The 22,166-nt window shown below is 40.0% G+C and overlaps 2 protein-coding genes across 8 annotated transcripts in view; both read left to right on the top strand.

Annotated features, from left to right (window-relative positions):
• The window catches only part of dmd (dystrophin), a 103,803-nt gene extending 91,589 nt beyond the window's left edge, over window positions 1-12,214 (top strand). For 4 of the 5 annotated variants that reach the window (XM_077605604.1, XM_077605612.1, XM_077605616.1 and 1 more), the window contains 16 exons: window positions 3-64; window positions 676-750; window positions 1,633-1,834; window positions 1,910-1,995; window positions 2,965-3,122; window positions 3,524-3,690; window positions 4,701-4,812; window positions 5,265-5,401; window positions 5,514-5,552; window positions 5,823-5,888; window positions 7,193-7,258; window positions 8,374-8,532; window positions 8,687-8,930; window positions 9,413-9,527; window positions 10,010-10,099; window positions 10,717-12,214. In XM_077605604.1, coding sequence (XP_077461730.1) covers window positions 3-64; window positions 676-750; window positions 1,633-1,834; window positions 1,910-1,995; window positions 2,965-3,122; window positions 3,524-3,690; window positions 4,701-4,812; window positions 5,265-5,401; window positions 5,514-5,552; window positions 5,823-5,888; window positions 7,193-7,258; window positions 8,374-8,532; window positions 8,687-8,930; window positions 9,413-9,527; window positions 10,010-10,099; window positions 10,717-10,829 — 1,891 coding nt within the window. In that variant the 3' untranslated portion in view covers window positions 10,830-12,214. Of the gene's footprint in view, window positions 1-2; window positions 65-675; window positions 751-1,632; window positions 1,835-1,909; window positions 1,996-2,964; window positions 3,123-3,523; window positions 3,691-4,700; window positions 4,813-5,264; window positions 5,406-5,513; window positions 5,553-5,822; window positions 5,889-7,192; window positions 7,259-8,373; window positions 8,533-8,686; window positions 8,931-9,412; window positions 9,528-10,009; window positions 10,100-10,716 lie in introns of those variants that run through there. The other variant, XM_077605633.1, reaches the window with a different exon arrangement.
• A 706-nt stretch (window positions 12,215-12,920) lies between these two features.
• On the top strand, window positions 12,921-22,154 carry gtf3c3 (general transcription factor IIIC, polypeptide 3). Of its 3 annotated transcripts, none has more exons than XM_077605750.1 (20): window positions 12,921-13,022; window positions 13,104-13,219; window positions 13,912-13,984; window positions 14,268-14,575; window positions 15,003-15,126; window positions 15,203-15,394; window positions 15,549-15,714; window positions 16,068-16,215; window positions 16,283-16,442; window positions 16,543-16,643; window positions 16,733-16,904; window positions 17,341-17,543; window positions 17,618-17,719; window positions 17,802-17,934; window positions 19,431-19,656; window positions 19,728-19,782; window positions 20,433-20,568; window positions 20,648-20,772; window positions 20,830-20,982; window positions 21,100-22,154. In XM_077605750.1, the coding sequence occupies exons 2-20, from the start codon at window positions 13,127-13,129 to the stop codon at window positions 21,220-21,222; spliced, it is 2,793 nt and encodes a 930-aa protein (XP_077461876.1). In that variant the 5' UTR covers window positions 12,921-13,022; window positions 13,104-13,126; the 3' UTR covers window positions 21,223-22,154. The 3 variants fall into 3 exon arrangements, with proteins under 3 accessions (XP_077461876.1, XP_077461863.1, XP_077461855.1); XM_077605737.1 differs by lacking the exon at window positions 12,921-13,022 and having other exon boundaries at window positions 13,029-13,219; window positions 21,100-21,251; window positions 21,471-22,154; XM_077605729.1 differs by lacking the exon at window positions 12,921-13,022 and having other exon boundaries at window positions 13,029-13,219.
• The last annotated feature ends 12 nt before the right edge of the window (window positions 22,155-22,166 follow it).

Consider the following 22,166-nt stretch of genomic DNA (forward strand, 5'->3'; position numbering starts at 1 on the left):
AGCCACCAGACCCAGACAACATGCTGGGACCATCCCAAGATGACGGAGCTCTATCAATCATTGGGTAAAAAACAATATTTTTACTAATATTTATTTACAAATGTGTCTCAATGGGGAAATTTAGTATACAGAATATTGTCGTTTAGCCACTCTAGATGTGACACCCTATTTCATTTAGAGAAAGGTCCCCCCGAACGGAGGAAGTGACCTTCATGGAAAAGTTAAGCATGTGTAAAACACTAGATGAAACAGTACTTTTATTTATTTATTTTACAGACTGAGCACAAGTACTTCCATAATTACCAACACCAAATACCGATACACGACCATTCCCTCTTGCAAATGCAATGAAAATGTGTTTTAATGAAATATTTTGCAATAACTCATCCCACTTTTCTCCCATAAATGTTGCCTGTATCACAAAGCACTACAGTGGCAGTATGTGGCATCTCAGTCTAAATCTCTAATAATACAGTAAATGGTCAATGTGGCCATGCACGAGTCTGTCGTAAACAAGATAGAATTGGTACTGTTAGAGAAAGCGGTAAGAAAAGCAGGCACTATTTTTTTTAGCTAAATTCTACTCAATGTAAAACATGTAAAAAGAGCAATTCCAAGTTTTTTCCAAGTGGCGCATTCCAAAAACACATATTTTCTGACTCATGTCTTTTTCAGCTGACCTGAACAACGTTCGATTCTCAGCCTACCGAACAGCCATGAAACTGAGACGCCTACAGAAAGCTTTGTGCTGTGAGTAATCATTTTTTGTCCATTTGTCCATCCAATTTTCCGTCTTTTCTACTGGTCAGGGTCCTGCAAAATTAGGTACCAACTGACTTTAGTGAAAAGTGGGGTAAAATGCAATCCTGATATGTCCAAGTTTGTATTTATATTTATTTATTTTACTAATTGCACGGTGCAAGCATGCTACTTGGAAGAACCACACAAACCTGCACATGCACACCTGAACTTGCTCGGTCGATAAGAACACCCGAAGAAAGTGCATGCCCTCAGAAAACTCAGAACCTGCAAGCATTAATAAGTTAGCAACTAATTAGTCAACCCTGAGACAAAAAAATAATTACAATTGGGATCAGAGCCTAACAAATTAAATTTTGATCCGTCCACAAATAACAGCTGCAGGTAGCCGTTTTAGTTGGTGTACTCGCCAAGAAAAACAATAGCAAGACTTTGAGCCCTCCCCCAGTGAGCCATTTAGCCATGTAAGGATAAAATTAGCGAAACGTTTTTTATGCAAAGACAGCTGTACAAAAATGAAGCCAATATAAGGCAAACAATATAAAATGACCTCGAATTCTGTACTGTGATTAAATAGTGGGCAAGTAGATTCACAGCATTCAAATTTGAATGAAATCCTTAAAAAACATGCAAGCTGACTTGCACTTGGAAATGGAATGCACAGTGAAAGGCATCCTTGTGAGCAGCGTGTGGTGTTGTATTCAATAACTTTGATCTGATGTCTTAAATGTCAGCTTGAATGCGCTAGTTCTTTGCCCCCCCATCACCATCCTCAAGTGTCCTCAAGGTTTCTGCACATTGCGTTTGAAGTGAATCCAGTTTGCTGAGTTGAAAGACCGTGGCGTTTTCACTGTCTCCTCTTTTCTTGTCAAGTGGACTTACTGAACATGCCGATGGCGTGTGAAGTGTTCGACCAGCATAGCCTCAAGCAGAATGAGCAGCTGCTTGACATCTCCCAGCTGGTAGCCTGTCTGACCAGCCTGTATCAGCGGCTGGAGCAAAGTCATGCACACCTGGTCAGTGTCCCTCTGTGCGTCGACATGTGTCTCAACTGGCTACTCAACGTCTATGACACGTATGTGCACAGAAAGTTACTTTGTGGTTTTCGGTAATGTGACGCTTGAATTATTCACGATTTGCTCTTCAACAGTGGTCGCAGCGGAAAGATTCGTACCCTATCCTTCAAAACTGGAATCATCTCACTTTGCAAGGCTCACCTGGAGGATAAATATAGATGTAAGACACATATGCACGTTTGAATGTCAAACTCGAAATTGCATACGGTCTTTCTCTTATAGAGTGCTTGTTTACCTTCGAAGCAATCAAAGTGCTTTCACACCATATCCTCATTTTACCTACTAATGAGGCAGCTACAGGAGCAACATGGCGGTACTCGGACGTTTTGTCGAAAGACGTTTGGTCCCCGGACGTTTGGTCCCCGGACGTTTGGTCCCCGGACGTTTGGTCGACCGGACGTTTGGTCGACCGGACGTTTGGTAGAACGGACGTTTGGTCGACCGGACGTTTGGTAGAACGGACGTTTGGTCGACCGGACGTTTGGTAGAACGGACGTTTGGTCGCTGGGTTGTTACTGTTGAAACCAGCTCTCAAAATTATAATCATGAGAGGGAGAGTGAGTTTAATATCTAAATATCTAATATCATAATATCAACAGTAAACTCTCTGTCATAATTTGACAGCGAGCGAACCCGGCGACCAAACGTCCGGCCGACCAAACGACCGGTCGACCAAACGTCCGGGGACCAAAGGTCTTTCGACGAAACGTCCGGTCACGACATGGGGCTCAGTATCTTGCTCGCACAACTTGCTCCACTACCTTTGGGTTAGGGAGGGACAACTTGACTTCTACTCCAAAAAAATGCATTATGAAAGGGAATTAGGAACAAACTCATTACATAAGTAAAAAGTTGAAGCAGGTTTAAGTACATAAGAACACAAAGATAGTACACAAAAATAATACAAAATGTTCTTCAACGAGGCCGCGGATGCATCAGAGCTAAATTTAGGAAGAAAAAGTATGTCAGCAGAAAGAGTACAACTATCCGATTAATCAACTGTAGTATGGTAACCGCATTTGTAATGTGTTACTTCCCCCATTTGTGAAAGTTTTTTTAGAAGCAAAACATTTACTGGCTGAGCGGGACAATGGCATTGCTACAAAAAATAACTTTGTACCTTTGACAGTCTTGTTTAGGCAGGTTGCAAGTGCGACCGGTTTCTGTGACCAGCGTCGTCTCGGTCTTCTCCTCCACGACTCCATCCAGATCCCACGGCAACTTGGAGAGGTGGCTTCATTTGGCGGTTCCAATATTGAGCCCTCCGTGCGAAGCTGCTTCCAATTTGTAAGTGGTATCCCTTCGCTGAATATTTTTGATTACTACATGTCTGCGGTGAGATTTTGGCCAGCAATCAGGCAGAAAATGAATACAGTTGACTAATGTACATTGCTCATGACACAAAGCAAAAAATTGACCAAGCGACTGCTTATTTGTAAAAGTCGGTCACGGTCTCGCTGTGCATGGTGAAATGAATTCATTGTGCTTTTCCTTCATTTTTATACTGCTTGCACATACATACTTGCTTTAGTAATATGAAATGACTAAAGTATCCTTTTTCTTCATATAGTGGTTGTCATTCCTCTTAAAGTTCGTTTTCAGATTTTTCAACCAACAAACTGAAACCCATGTCATCGGTAATTAAATTTGGAATTCTCTCTTTGTTTTCATCCCATCGCCCTGAGCAGGCCAACCACAAGCCAGAACTGGAAGCTGCCATGTTCCTGGACTGGATGCGTCTGGAACCTCAGTCAATGGTGTGGCTGCCCGTGCTACATCGCGTGGCTGCCGCCGAGACGGCTAAGCACCAGGCCAAGTGTAACATCTGCAAGGAGTGTCCCATTATTGGCTTCAGGTCAGCGGCTTCAAAGTACTGTCTTAACACTTACGTAAGCAGACTTACTTAGAAAATTTGGTGCATCATCAGTTTCGCTACATAAAGGGCAATAAAGCATGAAATTAATTTAGTTTTCACTAAAGCCCAAATTGAAACAAAATGAGACTAATACTCTTGTCTATATGCATTTTTGAATGCCTGGTGTGAGGCTACAATAGCACCCTGCGGCCTCATCGCTACAGTCTTAATCATGTACCTACAGCTTTCTTTTCGTTTTGGGTGAAATGTGTTCTTTTATTTATTGTTCATCTTTATTTGGTCAAAATCCCCAGAGCAAAGATCTTTGGGCTTGCAGACAAAACGTCACTGTTCTCTCTGTAATGTCATTTTTAAATGTCTTCCTACTTATGGTTAACACAGAGAGAATTGAACCAAATGCATCATTTGTCCTGTAAACACATAGCTTCAAACAATTTTAATGATCAGACTTAAACTTAAGACAAGTTCAAACTCACCATTTGTAGACTGATTTTAGACTGACAGACACGCCTTGTTGAATGTCATCTCCGGTTCTGAGGTGCCAATCAACTTTCATTGTGTGACATATAACTATGCCTCGGAAAGTCTGGCCTGTCAGCCTTTTTGCCTGTTTCGCTACATTTCTTGCTAAATATTAACCATTCATGTCACTTTTTTCTCAAAATGTGAATGCCAAAATCTGCCAGGCCTAGATACTGGATGCCAGATTACAGTGCCCCCTATCTGCTCTTAGGAATTCACAAATTCATTTTCAATTGAAATGACTCTCTTTGCAAAAACACTTGCTTTTTCCATCTTATTTTTAACCTAAACCCTTGCAAATAAATTCACCTTTTTGGTTTTGCTAGGAAATTGTACAAACACTGCCACTGTGGTGATAAATAGACCCTCTCAGCAGCTCAGTCATTGATTGATTCCATGTTTTTTGCTTCCTGTATTTACACATGTCCTATTTTGATGTTGTCCTTTCTTGTTGCTGCTCTCTACAGATACCGAAGTCTGAAACATTTCAACTATGACATTTGCCAAAGCTGTTTTTTCTCCGGTCGCGTTGCTAAGGGACACAAGATGCAATACCCTATGGTGGAGTACTGCACACCGGTATGAGCACATCGCTATTCATCTATTGAATCATGTAAATAAAATGTCACAAATGCCAAGTGCCTGACTCTGAAACACTCTGCACTTGTCACTGTTATGAAAACCCTCCTCCTACACAGATATGCAATACCAGTATCATTATAATACTAGTTCTTAGCAGGTGGCAATGTGCACGTAATGTGCACATGCTTTTTGAGAAAACGGCAGTAGATTTATTTCACATGCTAGCCCTACAAATAATGATCGACTGATAATCGGTCGGGCCAATGTTTGGATATTTAGTATTTTGTGAGTTTCCAGCCAGGCTATGAATGTGAATAGCTCTTCCTTGGGGGAAAAAATCATTTATTTTATTGTCTGAGTTTTAATTTTATTCTGAAAAATAAAAAGGTCAAGCCAATCACACCCCACATGATTCTAAATTAATCATTGGTGAACATTCCCTTCTCTAGACTACTTCCGGTGAGGATGTGAGGGATTTCGCTAAAGTGCTGAAGAACAAATTTAGGACTAAACGTTACTTCACCAAACACCCACGCATGGGTTACCTGCCCGTTCAGACTATCCTGGAAGGTGACAACATGGAAACGTAAGTCTCTTGGTTATTTGGATCAATCAGCTTCCATCATGCCTTGCTGGGTATGGTCTTCACACTACTAGTGTCATCATATTTGTTTGGTGTTTTTTTTCCTGTCTTGCAGCCCGATCACACTGATCAACTTTTGGCCTGTGGACCATGCGTAAGTCGAACCTTTTTCACAGAAATATTTCCTCAAGGTGAACTTAAAATAACAGCAGATTTGATGGAATGAAATCATCCTTTTTCAAGGACAAACCCCTGCATAATGGTTAAAGTCCTCTGAGATGGCTGACTCTTATTTACACGTGTCTCACGCTGACGCTGCGCTCCTGTGGGCTCTTGCGGTGTACACGTGTGTGTGTGGATTCATGAATCTCCTCATTGCATTTCACCAAGCTTCTCTCTTCTCTGTTTTTAATTCTTCCGGCAGGGCTGGCACATCTCCTCAGCTCTCGCACGACGACACACACACTCGGATCGAGCACTACGCCAATCGGTAACACACACACACACACACACACACGCATTCAGCACCTGCCCCCATACGCAGCCCGTGAATCTTGCACATAATGGCTTCTCTAGAGAGCTCTCCCAGACCATTTTGATTGATGTGATTCGGAATCATCATTTTGGAGAACTAATAAAGCACTACACACCTTCCTGCATCCCACCTGTGTAACCCACATGGGATCAGCTGCCCTCATTCTTTCCTGGCGCAGTGCTTGTCCAAATTTCAAGTACTATATTTTCACTAAATAAATCTAAAAATAAAGTCAAGGCAATTTTAGGAAGCTCTGTTTTGACCCTGCTACTTATTAGGGAATGGGGAAATAATTATGTTGCAAATACTGAAAGTTGTCAAGGAATTTATACCCACCTAAATAGTTTAGTAATGAGTACAGATGCCCCAACTCGGTGACAAAATACACGTTTTTTGCCAAAATATTTGTCCTTGACCTACTTCAACAAAGATTCTTGGAGCCAATATGTTTGGCAAAACTCTTTTCTTTGCTTTATCATCATCGTCACTATCACCAAAAACAGTTATCCTCACTTTACTCAGCTCTGGGGAAGTTGAGGCCTTCATTTATGCACCTCACTAGCTATCGAAGTTGAAAGATACGTAAATGTTTCAACAAATCCACATCCTTACTAAGTATGTTTTTATTCAACATAATTAATCATGAGAGAAATGGAGCTTTCTGCCGCATTTTCCTATTTTGTGTATTTTTTGTGTCAGAGTGACATCAATTCCTACCATGATCAATACTTTGCAGTAGAGTCATGGTTTTAAGATTTCTCACCATGCCTTCGATATTGACTCATTTTAAAATGGAGATTCGGGACGTCTTGGGAAGCTGCTTGCATTGTGCTGTGTGTCAGCATGAGTTCTTCAATGCTAGTCCAATAAGCCTACTTGGAAAAAATCCATTAACAACGTTGACTCATCTTTCGTATTGACTCGGACACAAAGCCAATGCTCGCATGTATAAAGGAAATTAAATTTCTATAATTACTGAGGTTCATTAAAAGATTTGTTTCAAGTCTATATATATATATATATATATATATATGTGTATGTATATATATATATATATATAAACACAATTGTCAAATGTTTAAAAATATATATATATATATATATATAGTATATATATATAAATATATATATATATATATATATTATATATATAATTTTTTTAACATTTGACAATTGTGTTTTTACAAAAACAATATGGTTGTAATGGGATACTTCGGTAAGGTTTATTTCTGCAACTGACTGCTCTGTTTCTTCCACAGGTTAGCAGAAATGGAGAACCGTAATGGCTCATATCTGAATGACAGTATCTCACCTAATGAGAGCATGTGAGAAACATTTGCTGTTTGTTTGTGTTTTTGTTTGTTTGTTTTTTGTTTTAGTTTATTTTGTCACTCACTATTTGACTGGCTATTCTTCCTTCTTTGCACCCATTAATTGGTTCATCACATATTTTGCATAATATGCACGACCCTGAAAGCATGTGTATAATTCCCTGGAATGGGTCAAAACCTGTCATGTCAAAATTTGGTCAATTTCCACCTTGGAGTGGGGATTTTATTCATTGTTTTTCTTTATTTTTCTATATTGACCACTCTAAAGTATTGAAAAGGCCTGCCTTTCTTTGACAATGAATTCCCAGTAGACGGAAAACATGCCATTTTTCAGTTTTTCTTGAAAATTGATGGTTTTGGCATTTTGAGGTTTTATGTCCAGCAACAGTGATTCATTCATACTATTTTTCATGCTACTGATCTTATCAAATTTTCATTTAAAGGTATGTGCAAGAAAGGTTGCACATGACACCTATTGCATACCTGTCAACCTCTGCCGATAACTGCCCTTATAAATGATTATGATTCCCCTTACAAACCCCCAAAAAACCTTACAAACACCGTACGAGTCGTACGGTGTTTGTAAGGTTTTTTGGGGGTTTGTAAGGGAAATCATAATCATTTATAAGGGCAGTTATCGGCAGAGGTTGACAGGTATGCTATTGTCCTTTATCCCACCATTTGTTTTATTTCAGACATTGATTTAATTGAATGTTTTAAATTGTGTCATTTAATTGTTTAGACGTTTTACAAAACAATTCCTTTAAGCACATTACTCTTCTCCATTTCCCTTTTTAGTGCCTATTAACAAACAATGTATGATTATGATTTTGAACGTTGACCCAAAGTTGGAATGTGTATAGTTATTTTCCAAATTACAGAATGACCAATATTTATTCAGTAGTTCTTTTGCATTAAGAATGTATTACGTGTAGTATTATTTGGGGCAATGTGGCTCAGTTCCCATTAATCTGAAGCCTGGATGTGTAGTGTGGCTGAATATATTACTCCAATCCTCCAAATAATATTTGCTCCTTAAGTCTTGTTTCTTTTTTAGTGAACGCGCTTTGTACTGATTTTTTGTGTTTGCTTTGCATCTTTGTTTGCAGTGATGACGAGCACATGTTGATCCAACACTACTGCCAGTCACTGAACCAAGGCTCTCCCCTCAGTACGCCCCGCAGCCCGGCCCAGATTCTGATCTCCATGGAAACAGAGGAGAAGGGAGAGCTGGAGCGCGTCCTCAATGACCTGGAGCAGGAAAACAGGTCAGGGATAGTTGCCTTTTGACCATTTATTATTTCAAACTTCTGCCAAAATTCCTCCAGTGACTTGGAAGCGTGCCGTGTCGCGTTTCAGTACCTGAACTGGACCCACAATGTTAGCTTACTAATGTTGCCATCGGGTTTGTGATGTCTGCAGGAAGCTGCAAGCCGAATATGACCGTCTAAAGAAGGCACATGACAGAAAGGGCCTGTCCCCGCTGCCCTCACCTCCGGAAATGCTGCCAGTCTCGCCACAGCGCGCACGGGATGCCGAGCTCATCGCCGAGGCCAAACTGCTTCGGCAGCACAAGGGGCGCCTGGAAGCCCGCATGCAGATCCTCGAAGACCACAACAAACAGCTGGAGTCTCAACTGCACCGACTGAGGCAACTGCTGGAGCAGGTTCATGTTGCTCACACATGCGTCGACAGTGAAATCTGTTCCGTGAACACATGCCAATATCATATCAGCAATTGAAACTAATCTGATTCTGTCCCTTAAAAACACACATATATTTATTTTTTGGGAAAGATCTATACAGTATTGTATGCAAACAAAGATTTTTCTCGTCACACTAGCAATTTGCTTTCTTTTTTTATTTTATGCTCCTAATGAAAGTGAATGACTCCCTGGCGAAAATCTGAGCACCAAATATGTGCTAGCATAGTGGCACTTTAATTGTGAGGTTAACAATGTGAAATGATAGTTAACTTCGAAGTGCCTATTTACAGTAGCCGTGGCATGTCTGCAAAGTAGTTGTGAGTCCATTTTTTTTTCTCAAGCAAAAAACGATGACCTGTTAACCCGTGAGTGAAGGTATCACTGTACTTTGTCACATGCATTTTCACCTTCGGCTGTGTTTCTAAGGCATGTTTTTGTGTCAGACGGATTCCAAGGTGAACGGCACGGCTCTGTCCTCCCCCTCCACCTCGTCTCAGCGCTCGGACTCCTCCCTGCCTCAGCTGCGCGTGGCTGCCAGCCAGACCACTGACACAATGGGTAGGAAGACACAGGCTCTTGCTCACCCTTTAATCCTTGCCTTTACAGCATGCTTCTAAAAATGGATGATAGCCATCTTTGACAAAAGTGTTGATGCCCCATTCGTTAAATGAGGTTTGCAAAAACGCAATAGCCATTGTCAGAAAATGACATCCCACTAATTCTATTTTGGTGCAATTCCAGAAAAAAAGGGATGCATGTGTACCCACCTTTTGGTTCAAAATACTATCAATTGAATGTAATTCTAATTGCAGTGTTTGTCATACTGTGTCAGCCAGGATATAGATTTCTAACTACTGCTTAGTCCTCTAGTAGTAAAGTGTATGGTTATATGGGCATTTCTAAAACTGCCAATGTTGACATTATGAAATTTGCAAGAAATTTGTATGTACAAAAAGGGGGAATCCGACCTGCAGGCTAAAAGATGACATTTTCTGAATATTACACTGCAATTACTGTACTGTATGTCCTTGCCCTTATAGGTGATGATGAGCTTTCCAACCCTTCCCAGGATGCATCTGGATTGGAGGAAGTGATGGAACAGCTCAATAACTCTTTCCCCCATAGCCAAGGTTTGAAGAGTTTTTTTTTTCTTTATTATCTGTTCAATTTCAATGCTTAGGTTGCTCTTGTAGAGCTTTCTCTTAAACTTGGATCTTTTCTTCCCTTTCTGCAACTAACACTGAGTTTCCTCCTTCCTTATCTTCCTTTCTTAATTTTCTTTGTGGGCCAGGAGGGAGAAGAGGACACCAATGAGAGGTCAGTGGGTTTAGTACTCTTCTCTCCCTTTTTCTTTGGTTACCATTAAATTACACAAGTTAAGTCGCATGACTGTAAAGTATTTTTAGTATTAGTATTCCAATAAACTTCAAACCATTATCTGTAAATGAGGAATGCAACACTCTAGTGTGACCCAAAAGCATCCACAAGCATACCTCTTGTGTTATTTTATATATAGATTTTATAATCGATTGAAACGTCAATTCAATATTGATGACTGCAAATCGTAGTGGTAGTGTATTAAGGTAATAACTGTCCAAATACACATTTCACACAAGTGTTGTAGAGTCCATAGGCTACTTAACAATAGTTGATGCTAGGTGTCCTTTTCATTGAATTCCAAAAAAGGGACATCATTTAATGCCACAAACTGTTTTTTTATTGAATAATATTTTGCATCGCTTTGCAGGTCCTAGCATCGGAAGTTTGTTCCACATGGCCGATGACCTGGGCCGTGCAATGGAGTCCCTGGTCAACGTCATGACGGATGAGCCGAGCAGCATCAAGGCTCCGCCCTTCTGATATCACTACCACCTCCTTCGATTTGGGAGTCAGTAGAGATGAATTGGAGACAGACTTTACAAACTGAATATAAAACATCTATTTTTGTGAAGGATTGCCGTTGCAGCAAAGCCGTGTTCAAGTTTTAAGAAAGTAAATAGTAGATTTTAGTAGTTTCTTAAACACCCTAAAGTTGTTTTATTGGGGGAGGGGGGACTGCTTTTTAAAATTCTATGCAATTGTATAAAAAAGGGTGTCAACTAAGAAAGAAACAAATAAGTGTGGTTAGTGTGGTTGTATGTTTGCATCGCTTTGTAAACGGAGAAAAAGCATTTCAGACATTTGTACAAAAAAAAACAAAGAAAATGATTGTAATAAGGGAGTTTACTATAGGGAACGTGTCTTCATGTAACAACGTACAATACTGTTAAGGTAATGCAGGCATCCTGTAACTTTACAGTACGTTGTATGTGTATTGGTGGTCCCACTGCGTTACAGTACTCACTTTTTTTGTCGCCATCCATCTGTCATCTATAGGCTTCTCGTATCCGTCTGCAACAACAGATTCAGTCATCCCTGAGCATCTTAAAAGTTGAAAAACCTACGTCATCATGAATAATTACACGATGGATTTGTAAAAAAAAAAAATCCCCCAAAACTCTTATTTTAGTTTTAGCGTTGTTAGTTACTTAACTTGGTATTTACCATGGCTGCCCCAAATTTAAGATGAGTGTATTTGCATTTTTGCATTTGCTGGAGATTGTAAAAGAAGGGTGAAAAGCCAACAGGGTTTTACACTGACACGTGACGTTTTAATTTCGTCAAAGTTTGTTGATTACCAAATGCACACTGGGGTTTCCTTTCGTAGTTCGATCTCTTCTTGTCTTAAGTACTGTAAGATTGTTTTGCCTTTGAGGCTGTTAACTGACTCTAATTATTTACTTTTTATTATTATTCCCAAATGGAAAATCTACTGGACCTTACGTAAAAGTACAGCGATTATAACTACTGTAGCCAACTCCTTTAATGGAGCATGAATGTGGGAGCTCATTCACTGCAGTTGTCTTTTTTTTGGCTCAACAGTGACTACTACTGCCATACCTGGGACATTTTAATAGTGTTTGTCTTTGTTAAAGTATATTTTGTTTTGACGTTGTGAGGTTATTACTAATCATGCATGAGTGGCTAAAATGAAATTATCTGTAATCGAGGAAAGACTGATACACACGCTCTACTGCATGACCATTTTGATCAAGACACTGAATTTGTTTATTTCTAACTTTTGCGTGTCATTTTTGCAGCACAATGCTTCACAGCATATCAGGCTCCACCAAATATATGCCTTACTACTACTGTATTATATAAAATGCTTTACTGTAAATCAATAAAGCACGCAGTCATCTTGATTTGGCTTTTTCGTCAATCCTTTAGCCTAGAAAGGTCGGTTTAATAAATAAGCAATAGTGAGGTAGCATTATTGGCTATTTACACTGTTATACTATAAGCAGGTGTGACTATTTCACATTATAGCACTTTATAGACAACATTTTTAGTGTTATCGTGAAAGGATATATTTACAAGATGAGTGTTTTCCCTTTTTGAAATTATGTAAATACAACCCCAATCTTTTTCATTCATTTTCTGACCCCCTTTTTCCTCACTAGGGTCGCGGGGGTGCAGGAGCCTATCCCAGCTGACTTCGGGCGCGAGGCGGGGGACACCCTGAATTGGTGGCCAGCCAATCGCAGGGCACGAGAAGACAAACAACCATTCATCCTCACACTCATACCTAGCGGCAATTTAGATTGTCCAACCAGCCTACCATGCATGTTTTTGGAATGTGGGAGGAAACCAGAGTACCCGGAAAAAAACCCACACAGGCCTGGGGAGAACATGCAAACTCCACACAGGTGGACCGACCTAGATTTGAACCCAGAACTGTTAGGCCGACAGGCTAACCATTCATCTGTTGGGCCGCTTGAACATGAATAAAAAGCAAATGCAATGCTTTTTAAATCATGCCCAACCATGATTTTTTTAGTGTAAAATCCAGTGTTTGGATCTTGGATCCTAAAATTATTTGACATTTCCTGCATTGTTACATTGTACCACTAGATGTCGCTGTAACAAGTAGCCTCGCCAAACGGCATCAACCCGGAAAGTCTACATTCATGTGTTATATTCCGGGAAGCAAATCGTAAGAAGACCACAAAAGTAAAACCTGCTTTCCTATTTCTTGTGGCGGCCGTGTACTCTTGCATTGTAATGAGAATACAATTGCATTTATTTATTTAGGGTCAAATTGCAGGCAAAGCAAAATGTCAGGCTTCAGTGCCGAGCTTATCGACTACCTCGAAGGGAGGATTACATTTGAAGAGTTTGACAGGAGGAGAGACGAGAGGAAAGCTAAGGTAAAGTTGTGATTGTTTATAAATTATCACTGAAAATAACATTTTTTTTAAATGGACTGCATATTTCATCACATTGACTCAAATAGGTAAGTAGGGGAGAACAGGGTTGATTGGCAGAATGATTACCTTTTTATATAATTATTCATTTGTTATGGGAATCTTAAGATTTGGCATGGATTTCATTTTTCTCTCCAAATATTTGGTGATTATTTATATGTAGTTTGTTATTTTAAGTTTAAGTGTGCTTTTGATTAAGTACTTTATTAAATATGGAAAAAACTAAGCTAAGAGCTAGCATTCAACTGACTCGCGAGAGAATGTATTAATGGTACCATTATCATAACTATAAATTGTTTTTAATAAAATGTTGAAATTGACCTTTAAAAGTGACTCTTATCACAAAGTCATTTGTGATTTTACAGTAAAGACGATAAAAGTTATATAAAATAAGTTTACTTTTCTGTATACAATTAGAATAGTTTCAATGCTGATATTGTGAAACACTGTTGGGTTATAGCAAGTTTGACAACAAACACAAATTAGGTTCACTCCATAATATAAGGGGACAATAATGTGTATAATAATTATAAAACAATGAAATTGAGGAATCTTTTGATTACTGAATATATTTCCCGCAAAGATGAATCAAATAAAGACAACACTATTATGTGAATATTATGTATCTCTTTCAGGAGGCTCCAGTGTCAGCTGAAAATGAGGAGGTGGTGCACCCTTCCACCTCAACACAAAACCCACCTCAAATTGGTAAAAAGAAGAGCCACAGATGTCTGGCTGCGTGTCTTAGGGTTTGCCATTCACGTTCCGATTTAACGATTTCTCAGTTTTTGGCATTAGGCAAACGGAGAGAAATGTGATGACAATTGTAAGGGCGAAAAATGTGTTAAAACAGACTGTCACATTCTCTTTCCTTCACGGGCCCTCCGTTTATTACACTTTGAATGGAAATATTGCTATTTTACTTGTGTTTGTTTCTGTTGGTTTGACCTTTTAATAGTTATTGACATTTTTTTCTGCTCTCCCCTTAAAGAGGAAGAAGATGTTAGCCCTGGAGTTCAACAAGCTTTTGCCTCAATGTTGGGTGAATCTGCTGAGCAAGTCGTATCTGACGAGGACAATGACAGTTTGGGCTATGTTGATGACAAGAATGATGAGGATTTTGCATTGGAGGACGAGGAGGAAGAAGAGGTAGAAAAGTTGAAGTTTAAAGTGAAGGGCAAGAAGCCGGGCAGGAGAAATAGGTCGAAAAACGAAGAAAAAGAAAATGAGGATATGACGGTGGGAGATGTGCTTGCATTGGAGATGGAGCTAAACCGGGAAAACAAGAAAATGTTAAGAGTGAGTAAAGAGGACAAGTTATTTGATTGAGTTAAATTTTTGGGAATATTACATTTTGAAGTGCAATATCTTTAAGTGCAAATAACTTTCCACGGCACTATATATTTTAGAAATATGATGTCCACAGACACCAGTAAAATTTCATAATTCCAAACTGAGTGGACATTTTACATTCCACACATTAAAATGTAGGGAAAAAACACCCCATTGTTATGAGCAGACTTACTTGAACTGGGACAAAAAAAATAAATGTCAAGAGCACCCCTTAAAATGACACACAATTTAATGGTGTGCTATGTTCATGCAATAAAGGCTTTGAATCAGACAGATACGAAAAACATTGTAAATTATTATATAGATTATAAAATTGTCATCACACCATCACTGTCTCAAATCTCAATCTCACCAGTTGCCTCATTGTTTCCAGGAACGACGCAACCGCAGTAAACTTCCCCGAGCACTCAGAGGCCTTATGGGTGAAGCGAACATTCGCTACGCCAGGGGAGAGAAAGAAGATGCGATTGCCATGTGTATGGAGATCATACGACAAGGTAGGATAATAGGAATGTTTTTGCGTGGTTGTTGTGTCAATCATGATACCTTCATTGTCTCTCCTGACCCTTCCAGCTCCACTGGCCTATGATCCATTCTCCACACTGGCCATGATCTACGAGGACGAAGGCGACATGGAAAAAGCGCTGCAGTTCAGTCTTATTGCCGCCCACCTCAACCCCTCCGACTGCGAGGAGTGGATCAGGCTAGCTGAGATTTCGCTGGAACAGGACAACATCCGACAAGCTATAGTTTGCTACAACAAAGGTTTGGCCCTCAAGCAGCATTAAATAGAGAATTATTGCAAAACATAGGCTTCAGGTCAGTTTTGTTTGGTGTTCCATGGTACTATTCTAAACTAGTGTTAGGAAGCGCATTGTTTTAGAAGAAAATAGTTTGAAATAAGCTGTCCATATCACAGCCGTCAAGTACGCTCCTACCAACGTACGTTACCTTTGGGACCGCTGCAGCCTCCTCATGCGTCTTGGAGAGCACAAGCAATGCATGGATGGCTACCGCCGAATCATGTCCCTTCTGCCAATGGATGAAGGAGAGCACTTTATGCAGCTTTCCAAGGACATGGCCAAGTAGGGGGCTCAACCTCACACACTTGCATCACCAACCCAAACAAGCTTGAAAATCAGAATCAACTAAAATGAGGGTTGTTTTTATATTTATATATATATGGAAAATTCACACAGGTATTTTTAAAAAGTATCTTTTTCCAGATTCATTCTGTTGATGATTGAAAGCATAATTAACCAATTGAAAAGGTGGATAATAGTATCTTAGAACACATTTATTAATGCATACTGCTCTAAATCCACTCCCCTTATTCATTGGGAGCAGTGCAGCATTACGTTATGTCATTTTATCTTATGCAACCTCTAAGAAGTTTCAAAAAGATAATGTGATCATTACACTTGATTTCACTCCTTAGGAGTTATTATGAAAGTGGTGACCTGCCCTCAGCACTCGGTGTTATTGAAGAGGCTCTGGCACGACACCCCAATCTTGTCAGCGATGACATCATTAACATGGCCACTGAGCTCTACATCACCAACCGCCAGTATGAAAAGGCCTTGCAGGTACGCAGGAACAAATGAGAACTACAAAAAATAGTATGAATGTACACATTTTAATGTCCCCCTTCAGGTCTTGGTCCATTTTGTGAGCGTGGTCCTGGTCCAGGATGAAGCTCAATCAGACTCCTCTGTTAAAGATGATAATTTGTCTGAAAATACAAGTGAGAAAAAGGAGGAGGACAAAGAAACAAAACTAGTGGATACAACAGAAATGGCATCAATAGACAAATGTAAGTTCTTTACAAATGTTTATCGGTAATAGAAATCGCATGGATAGAAAAGCAGTGTTGAGTTGAGTGAAGATAACCAACGGTGTGTGTGTTTTTACAGCAAAAATCAAGGATGTTCAGGTTCCAGAAGGCATCCCGGTGGATCTTAAGGCTAAGTTGATTGTCTCCCTCATCCATTTACGCATTTCTGCACCCCTGGAGGTAACAGAGCTGATTACGTCCGTCACATAGCATTTTGAGAAAGGCTGCATTTTGAGCCTTTTGTATGGCTTTGTCTTACCCTTTTAAAGGCATTAGTGATCTCACTGATGGAGCAAACTGCAGAGGAAATTGGTGACTTATACCTGGATGTAGCAGAGGCCTACCTGGAGGTGGGAGAATACATGGATGCTCTACCCTTGTTATCTATGCTTGTCATATCTGAGAAATACAACCTGGCTGTTGTCTGGCTTCGCCACGCAGGTAGAGTCTCCAAAACAATACTTACAGTTTGGCTTTTAAGCGATTTTTGTGTTCTCATTGCATTACATTACATTACATTTCTCACGTTGCTTCTGGCAAAGAGGTGTTTTTTTTCATTGAAGTGAATTGTTTTGCATTGTGTCAAGTATACGTGATGATTACTATGACGACATGAATGTTCCATAAATCTGCATTTTAATACCGAAAAAGGTGGCCGCCGCACATTATCAAATACAGTCCAGAGCACGCTACACGGGTCCAGTGCTACTGTGCATAATTTAACAAGCTATTTAAGTACTATGAAGCATTGTGATCAACATTTATTGTGTTAAAAAAGTGCTACATTATCATAAGTAGTACAGAAGATGAATACATAAATGTTATGGTGATTACAATTGACCTAAATGACTGCATGCTACCTGCAACTCTTTTGCAGAGTGTCTAAAGGCATTGGGCGAAATGAAAGCGGCGGCCGAAAGCTTCACAAAGGTGGTGGAGTTGGCGCCGCAGCATTTAGAGGCACGGCTTTCGCTGGCCACCCTGCAGCAACAACTTGGTCAGCCGGAGTGTGCCCTCAAAGCGCTGGAGCCGATGTATGACAACGAGACACTTTCCCAAGACTCATCTGCAGCGCAAAAGGCACGTGGAGCTTTTTCAGATAATGCTGCAATTAAGAAAGCGTTTCTCACATCTGTCCTCACCACTGGTTGCAGGAACTGAAGCTGCTTCTGCATCGTTCCACCCTGTTGAAAACACAGGGACTCATTCAGGATTATTTGGATGCGATAATAACTATGATGTCCATGCTGCTCAAGGTTAGAACTCGATTTTCTTAAGTCTTTCTCCCATGTAAAATATATCATGGAGAAAAAAAGCATGTTTCTTTAATCTTTCAAGGTGGCCATGCAGCGTGCCAAGGTGTGTGTACGCTCTGTCACCGTGTCAGGAGAGAATCATCTGCGTTTAGTGCAGGTTGAAAACATGCTGTCAGACATTGATGACCCGGAAGAAGCCTATTTGGACATCACATGTACGTACAGTATTTTCATAGTAATTTTTTGTCCGAATTGACACTACATTAATTTTCAATCACTTCATCTATGTAATGTAATCTACTGCCACTGTTATTTGAAGAGGAAAAAAGGAGAAAAAAAATCTTCTCCAAGTGTTCACAGGATACAGACACTTGATGAATAACACAAACCACATTGGAAATGAATATACCAAGTAAAATGAATATGTTGAATAATGTGCAAATACATAAATGTATGTACAAAACTCATTTTTTTAAATAATTCATTTTATATTCTAGTACTCTAATTGTGATACCTTTTTTTTGTTCAAGATTATCATGCATCCGAATGTTATATTTGTTTGTACTGTGGTTCACCGTAAGTGGCAGAACTGTCATGATGTCGTCAGTTTAGCAGTTCTATTTTTTCAGGTGTGAGAGGTGACAATTAACATCTTGCTTATACCTATGTATGTATTAGCTTTTCAAAATCCTGTGATGTTGTATAAAAATAGACTTTTCACTCTACCGAAAACTGAACAGTAACTCCAATTAGCAAGTGGATGCATGGAGTAAGTGTTGTAATTATCATCTTCAAGCTTGAGGGCATTGGAGATTTGATTTTCTTATTTTTGCAACTTCCTGTGATTGGACTATAGGGGGATTGTTATATATTTGCGTGAAATTTACAGTGTATATTATTAGCGATGGGGCGGCTGAGATTTCAGCGCGTCGGCCTCACAGCTTTGGGGTTCTGGGTTCACATCCAGGTTGGTCCACCTGTGTTGCGTTTGGATGTTCTCCCCGGGCCTGCGTGGGTTTTCTCTTTGTACTCTGGTGTCCTCCCACATTCCAAAGACATGCATGGTAGGCTAGTTGGACACTCTAAATTGCCCCTAGGTATGAGTGTGAACGTGAATGGTTGTTTGTCTCCTTGTACCCTTGGATTGGTTGCCCACCAATTCAGGGTGTCCCCCGCCTCTGGCCCGAAATCAGCTGGGATGGGCTCCAGCACCTCCTGCAGCCCTAGTGAGGATAAAGCGGTTCAGAAAATGAGATGAGATTATTAGAGATGTCAAACTGAGCTGTATGCTGACAAAAACAAATTCAAACTGTTCTCTTGAGTCTTTGTCCTGTGAGTTTTTTGCTATTTTGTTTGTATAACACCATTCTGGCACGTTCCCATAGAGGCAAAACATGTTTCATTTAAATGAGCCAATGATAGCAATGATAAAAGCAGGATAAATATAGCAAGTTAGAATAACTTCTTTGTTTCTTTACAGAACATTTTCATTGCTAACATAAAAAGAATGTTATCATGCCAGCTATAAGTCAAGAGATGTGAGTTGGCAGTTGGTTCACAGGTCAGGAATAGTAATTAAAAAAAGAACACTTTCAAATTTTGTTCCCGCTGTGGAAACTTACAAAGCCTTCACTTCGCAAGCTAAGATGTCAGGAACTCAAATCTGATGTGCAACATCTGAATGTCTGTCATGTTTTGATGCTTGCAATAGGTAAAACCAACGTCCTGTCCAAAGAAGACTGGTGGGAGCTGCTTCTGAGCTGCGTGCTAACGATGTGCGATGTGAAACGCTACGAAGAGGCAGAATTAATGGTCGCCTCTGCGATGGAATTCTACTCCTTCTACGATATCAAACCCAGGAGGAAGGAGTTGGAGTTCCTCGGGCTTTCGGCAAGCATCTTGGACCGCGACTACCTCAAGGCATATGACTACATCAGGTAAGATATATTCTTTATCTACTAGTTGAGTATTGTCATTCTTCTCAATTGTGTTTTCTGCTTCCCAACAGATTGATGGTGATAGAAAATGCGCACAGGCCCCAGCTTTGGAATATTTTTAACCAAGTAAACAGTTTCACAGTTTCTTTATAGAAATGTCCTTTCAAAGTACAGTGATTCTCAACAAGCGCTGCAATACATTCCACTTGCATGAGAGATTCTCTGGTTTTGTTGTTTGTTTGTTTTTTTAAATACAAGAAACGACCTTACCAGGGTAAAACGAACAAACATCCAGAGACACTTTATCTTCTGTCATGCTTTCAAGGCCTCAAACTTGCACCCTCATTAAAAATTAAACCTTGAACTCAATAGCATTACTGAAAATTAACATTTCTTAACAAAAAGGCTACTTTTCTGGCATAATGAGGCAGCAGGTCAGCCGGAAGGGACTAGGGTGTAACCGTGAGAGCTCTAACAATTTATAAATGAAATTAATTCTTCTTCTGGAAGAAGATTAATTCAGCGTTTGATACTGACTTCTCAAGGCCATAGTGGGGAAACTTGCAGCATTGCATGATGCAAAAACAAATTCAAATTTAATTGAATTATTTTATTGAACATGATCAGCATGTTTTGTATACAGTCTCTGAGTATATTTTGTTGTGTGAAACGACACTTCATGTAGAAATGTGTTCCTTGGCTCAAAGAAGTTTGGGGAAACACTGGTATAAGAAACTACATTTAAAACAGGACACTCACGCCTGTCTTCTTTTTAGTTGACGATATCCTCCCACCACCAACGTCATCATCGATTCTGTCTGCGTCTGCTTTTGAAGTATCCAGAAAACCATGCCCTGTGCGTCCTCTGCGGACACAATGCCATGGTGTCGGGCAGCTTCAAACACGCCCTGGGTATGGCACGCCGACACCGCCGACCTCCCATTCCCTTGCAAAAGGAGTGATTTGCATGTGACGTCTTGTTTGTCTCCAGGTCAGTACATTCAGGCCTTCCTGTCTCAACCTAACGACCCGCTCGTCAACCTGTTTTTGGGCATCAACTTAGTTAACATGGCATCCCAGAAATATGTGGCGAAGAGACACACACTGATTGTTCAGGTATGATGCTATTGGGTTATGCATGTCTTCTGGTGTTGATTTTATATTTTTTTCAAGGGTTTCGGCTTCCTACATCGATACGTGGAACTACGTGGGGAGTGTCAAGAGAGCATCTATAACTGTGCTAGAGCATTGCACCAAGTAGGCCTTACACATTTAGCCATTCATTACTACCAGAAGTGTCTTCTACTCCCTGTTGAGATACAAGAGGTAGTTTTTCTTTCTTTTTTGGCTTCATAAAAAATAAAAATGCAAAAAGTGGCCCAGTGGGAGCACGAAGCTCCTTGAATGAAACATCCATAAATGACCCGACGCTTACACCAACAGGGTATTGCTGTTGACCAAGTAGATCTGAGGAGGGAGGCTGCCTTCAATCTTTCCCTCATCTACCAGGCCAGCGGCAACGTTGAGATGGCCCGCCAACTCATCAGCACACACTGCGTCATTTGACAATGGGCCAGGCCTGGAACTACTATAAGGTCTATCACCAGTGTTCATACTGTATCTGCACTTTTGAATTATCTCCTGCAATGTGAACTATTGATCATGTCGAATTAGGTGCTTTGTAAGGTAAATATTCTTTGTAAGGTAAATATTTCAAGATTTAAAGTTTGTTTATATTTAATGAAAGACCTGAGAGTGTCATCCTTTCGCTGATTTCTACACTGCCTTATCGACATTTTGCATTCTTTTTTTAGCGTCACCCAAAAAAAAGGCCAGACTTTTTGTTGTTTTAAGGATTAAGGCCTTGGGGATTACTTGCCAAATCCCTGCATCTCAGCTATCACATTCCTAACCTTCTGCTTGCATCATCTTTCCTACCCGGGTGACTGCGCTGCATCTGCCCCCAAGTACTTATGAAAACCAAGTACACAAATGACATCAAGAAACAGATTACTCATTTAAGCAGTTACAGTATTTGTGTCACCCGTGCGGTGGCTGTCCCTTCTTATTTAGGTTAATGCTGTGAAGTTCCTGAAACAGAATACATTTTCTGTCTGACCAAATTTGAGTAATCCATCCATCCGCAGAATACAAAAACATGCCTTTTTATGGCGTGAAGAATAGTTTTAAACAGTGTGTACCTATCTATGATAATAGTTCATTTAAAACACCAATTTGCTCAAAATGATCCCCCCTTGTCCAAAATTTGCATATTCAAATTTGCTATTTTTTTTGTACATGTTCAGTCAAAAGTTTTGAGACTCTTTCTCATTCAAAGTCTCAAAACATATGACAGCGGGTGTCTAGTACTTTTTTATATGGTGGTAATTATGTTGTGAAGTTGTGATGCTAAACCTACATGCAACCCTGTTTTGAAACCACTTTGGCCATTAAAATAAAATGGGGAAGGAAAATGCAAAACAGCAGCTCAATTTAAATAGCCAATCGGT

This window comes from Stigmatopora argus, chromosome 1, assembly GCF_051989625.1.
Source record: "Stigmatopora argus isolate UIUO_Sarg chromosome 1, RoL_Sarg_1.0, whole genome shotgun sequence".
In the NCBI taxonomy this organism is placed as follows: domain Eukaryota; kingdom Metazoa; phylum Chordata; class Actinopteri; order Syngnathiformes; family Syngnathidae; genus Stigmatopora; species Stigmatopora argus.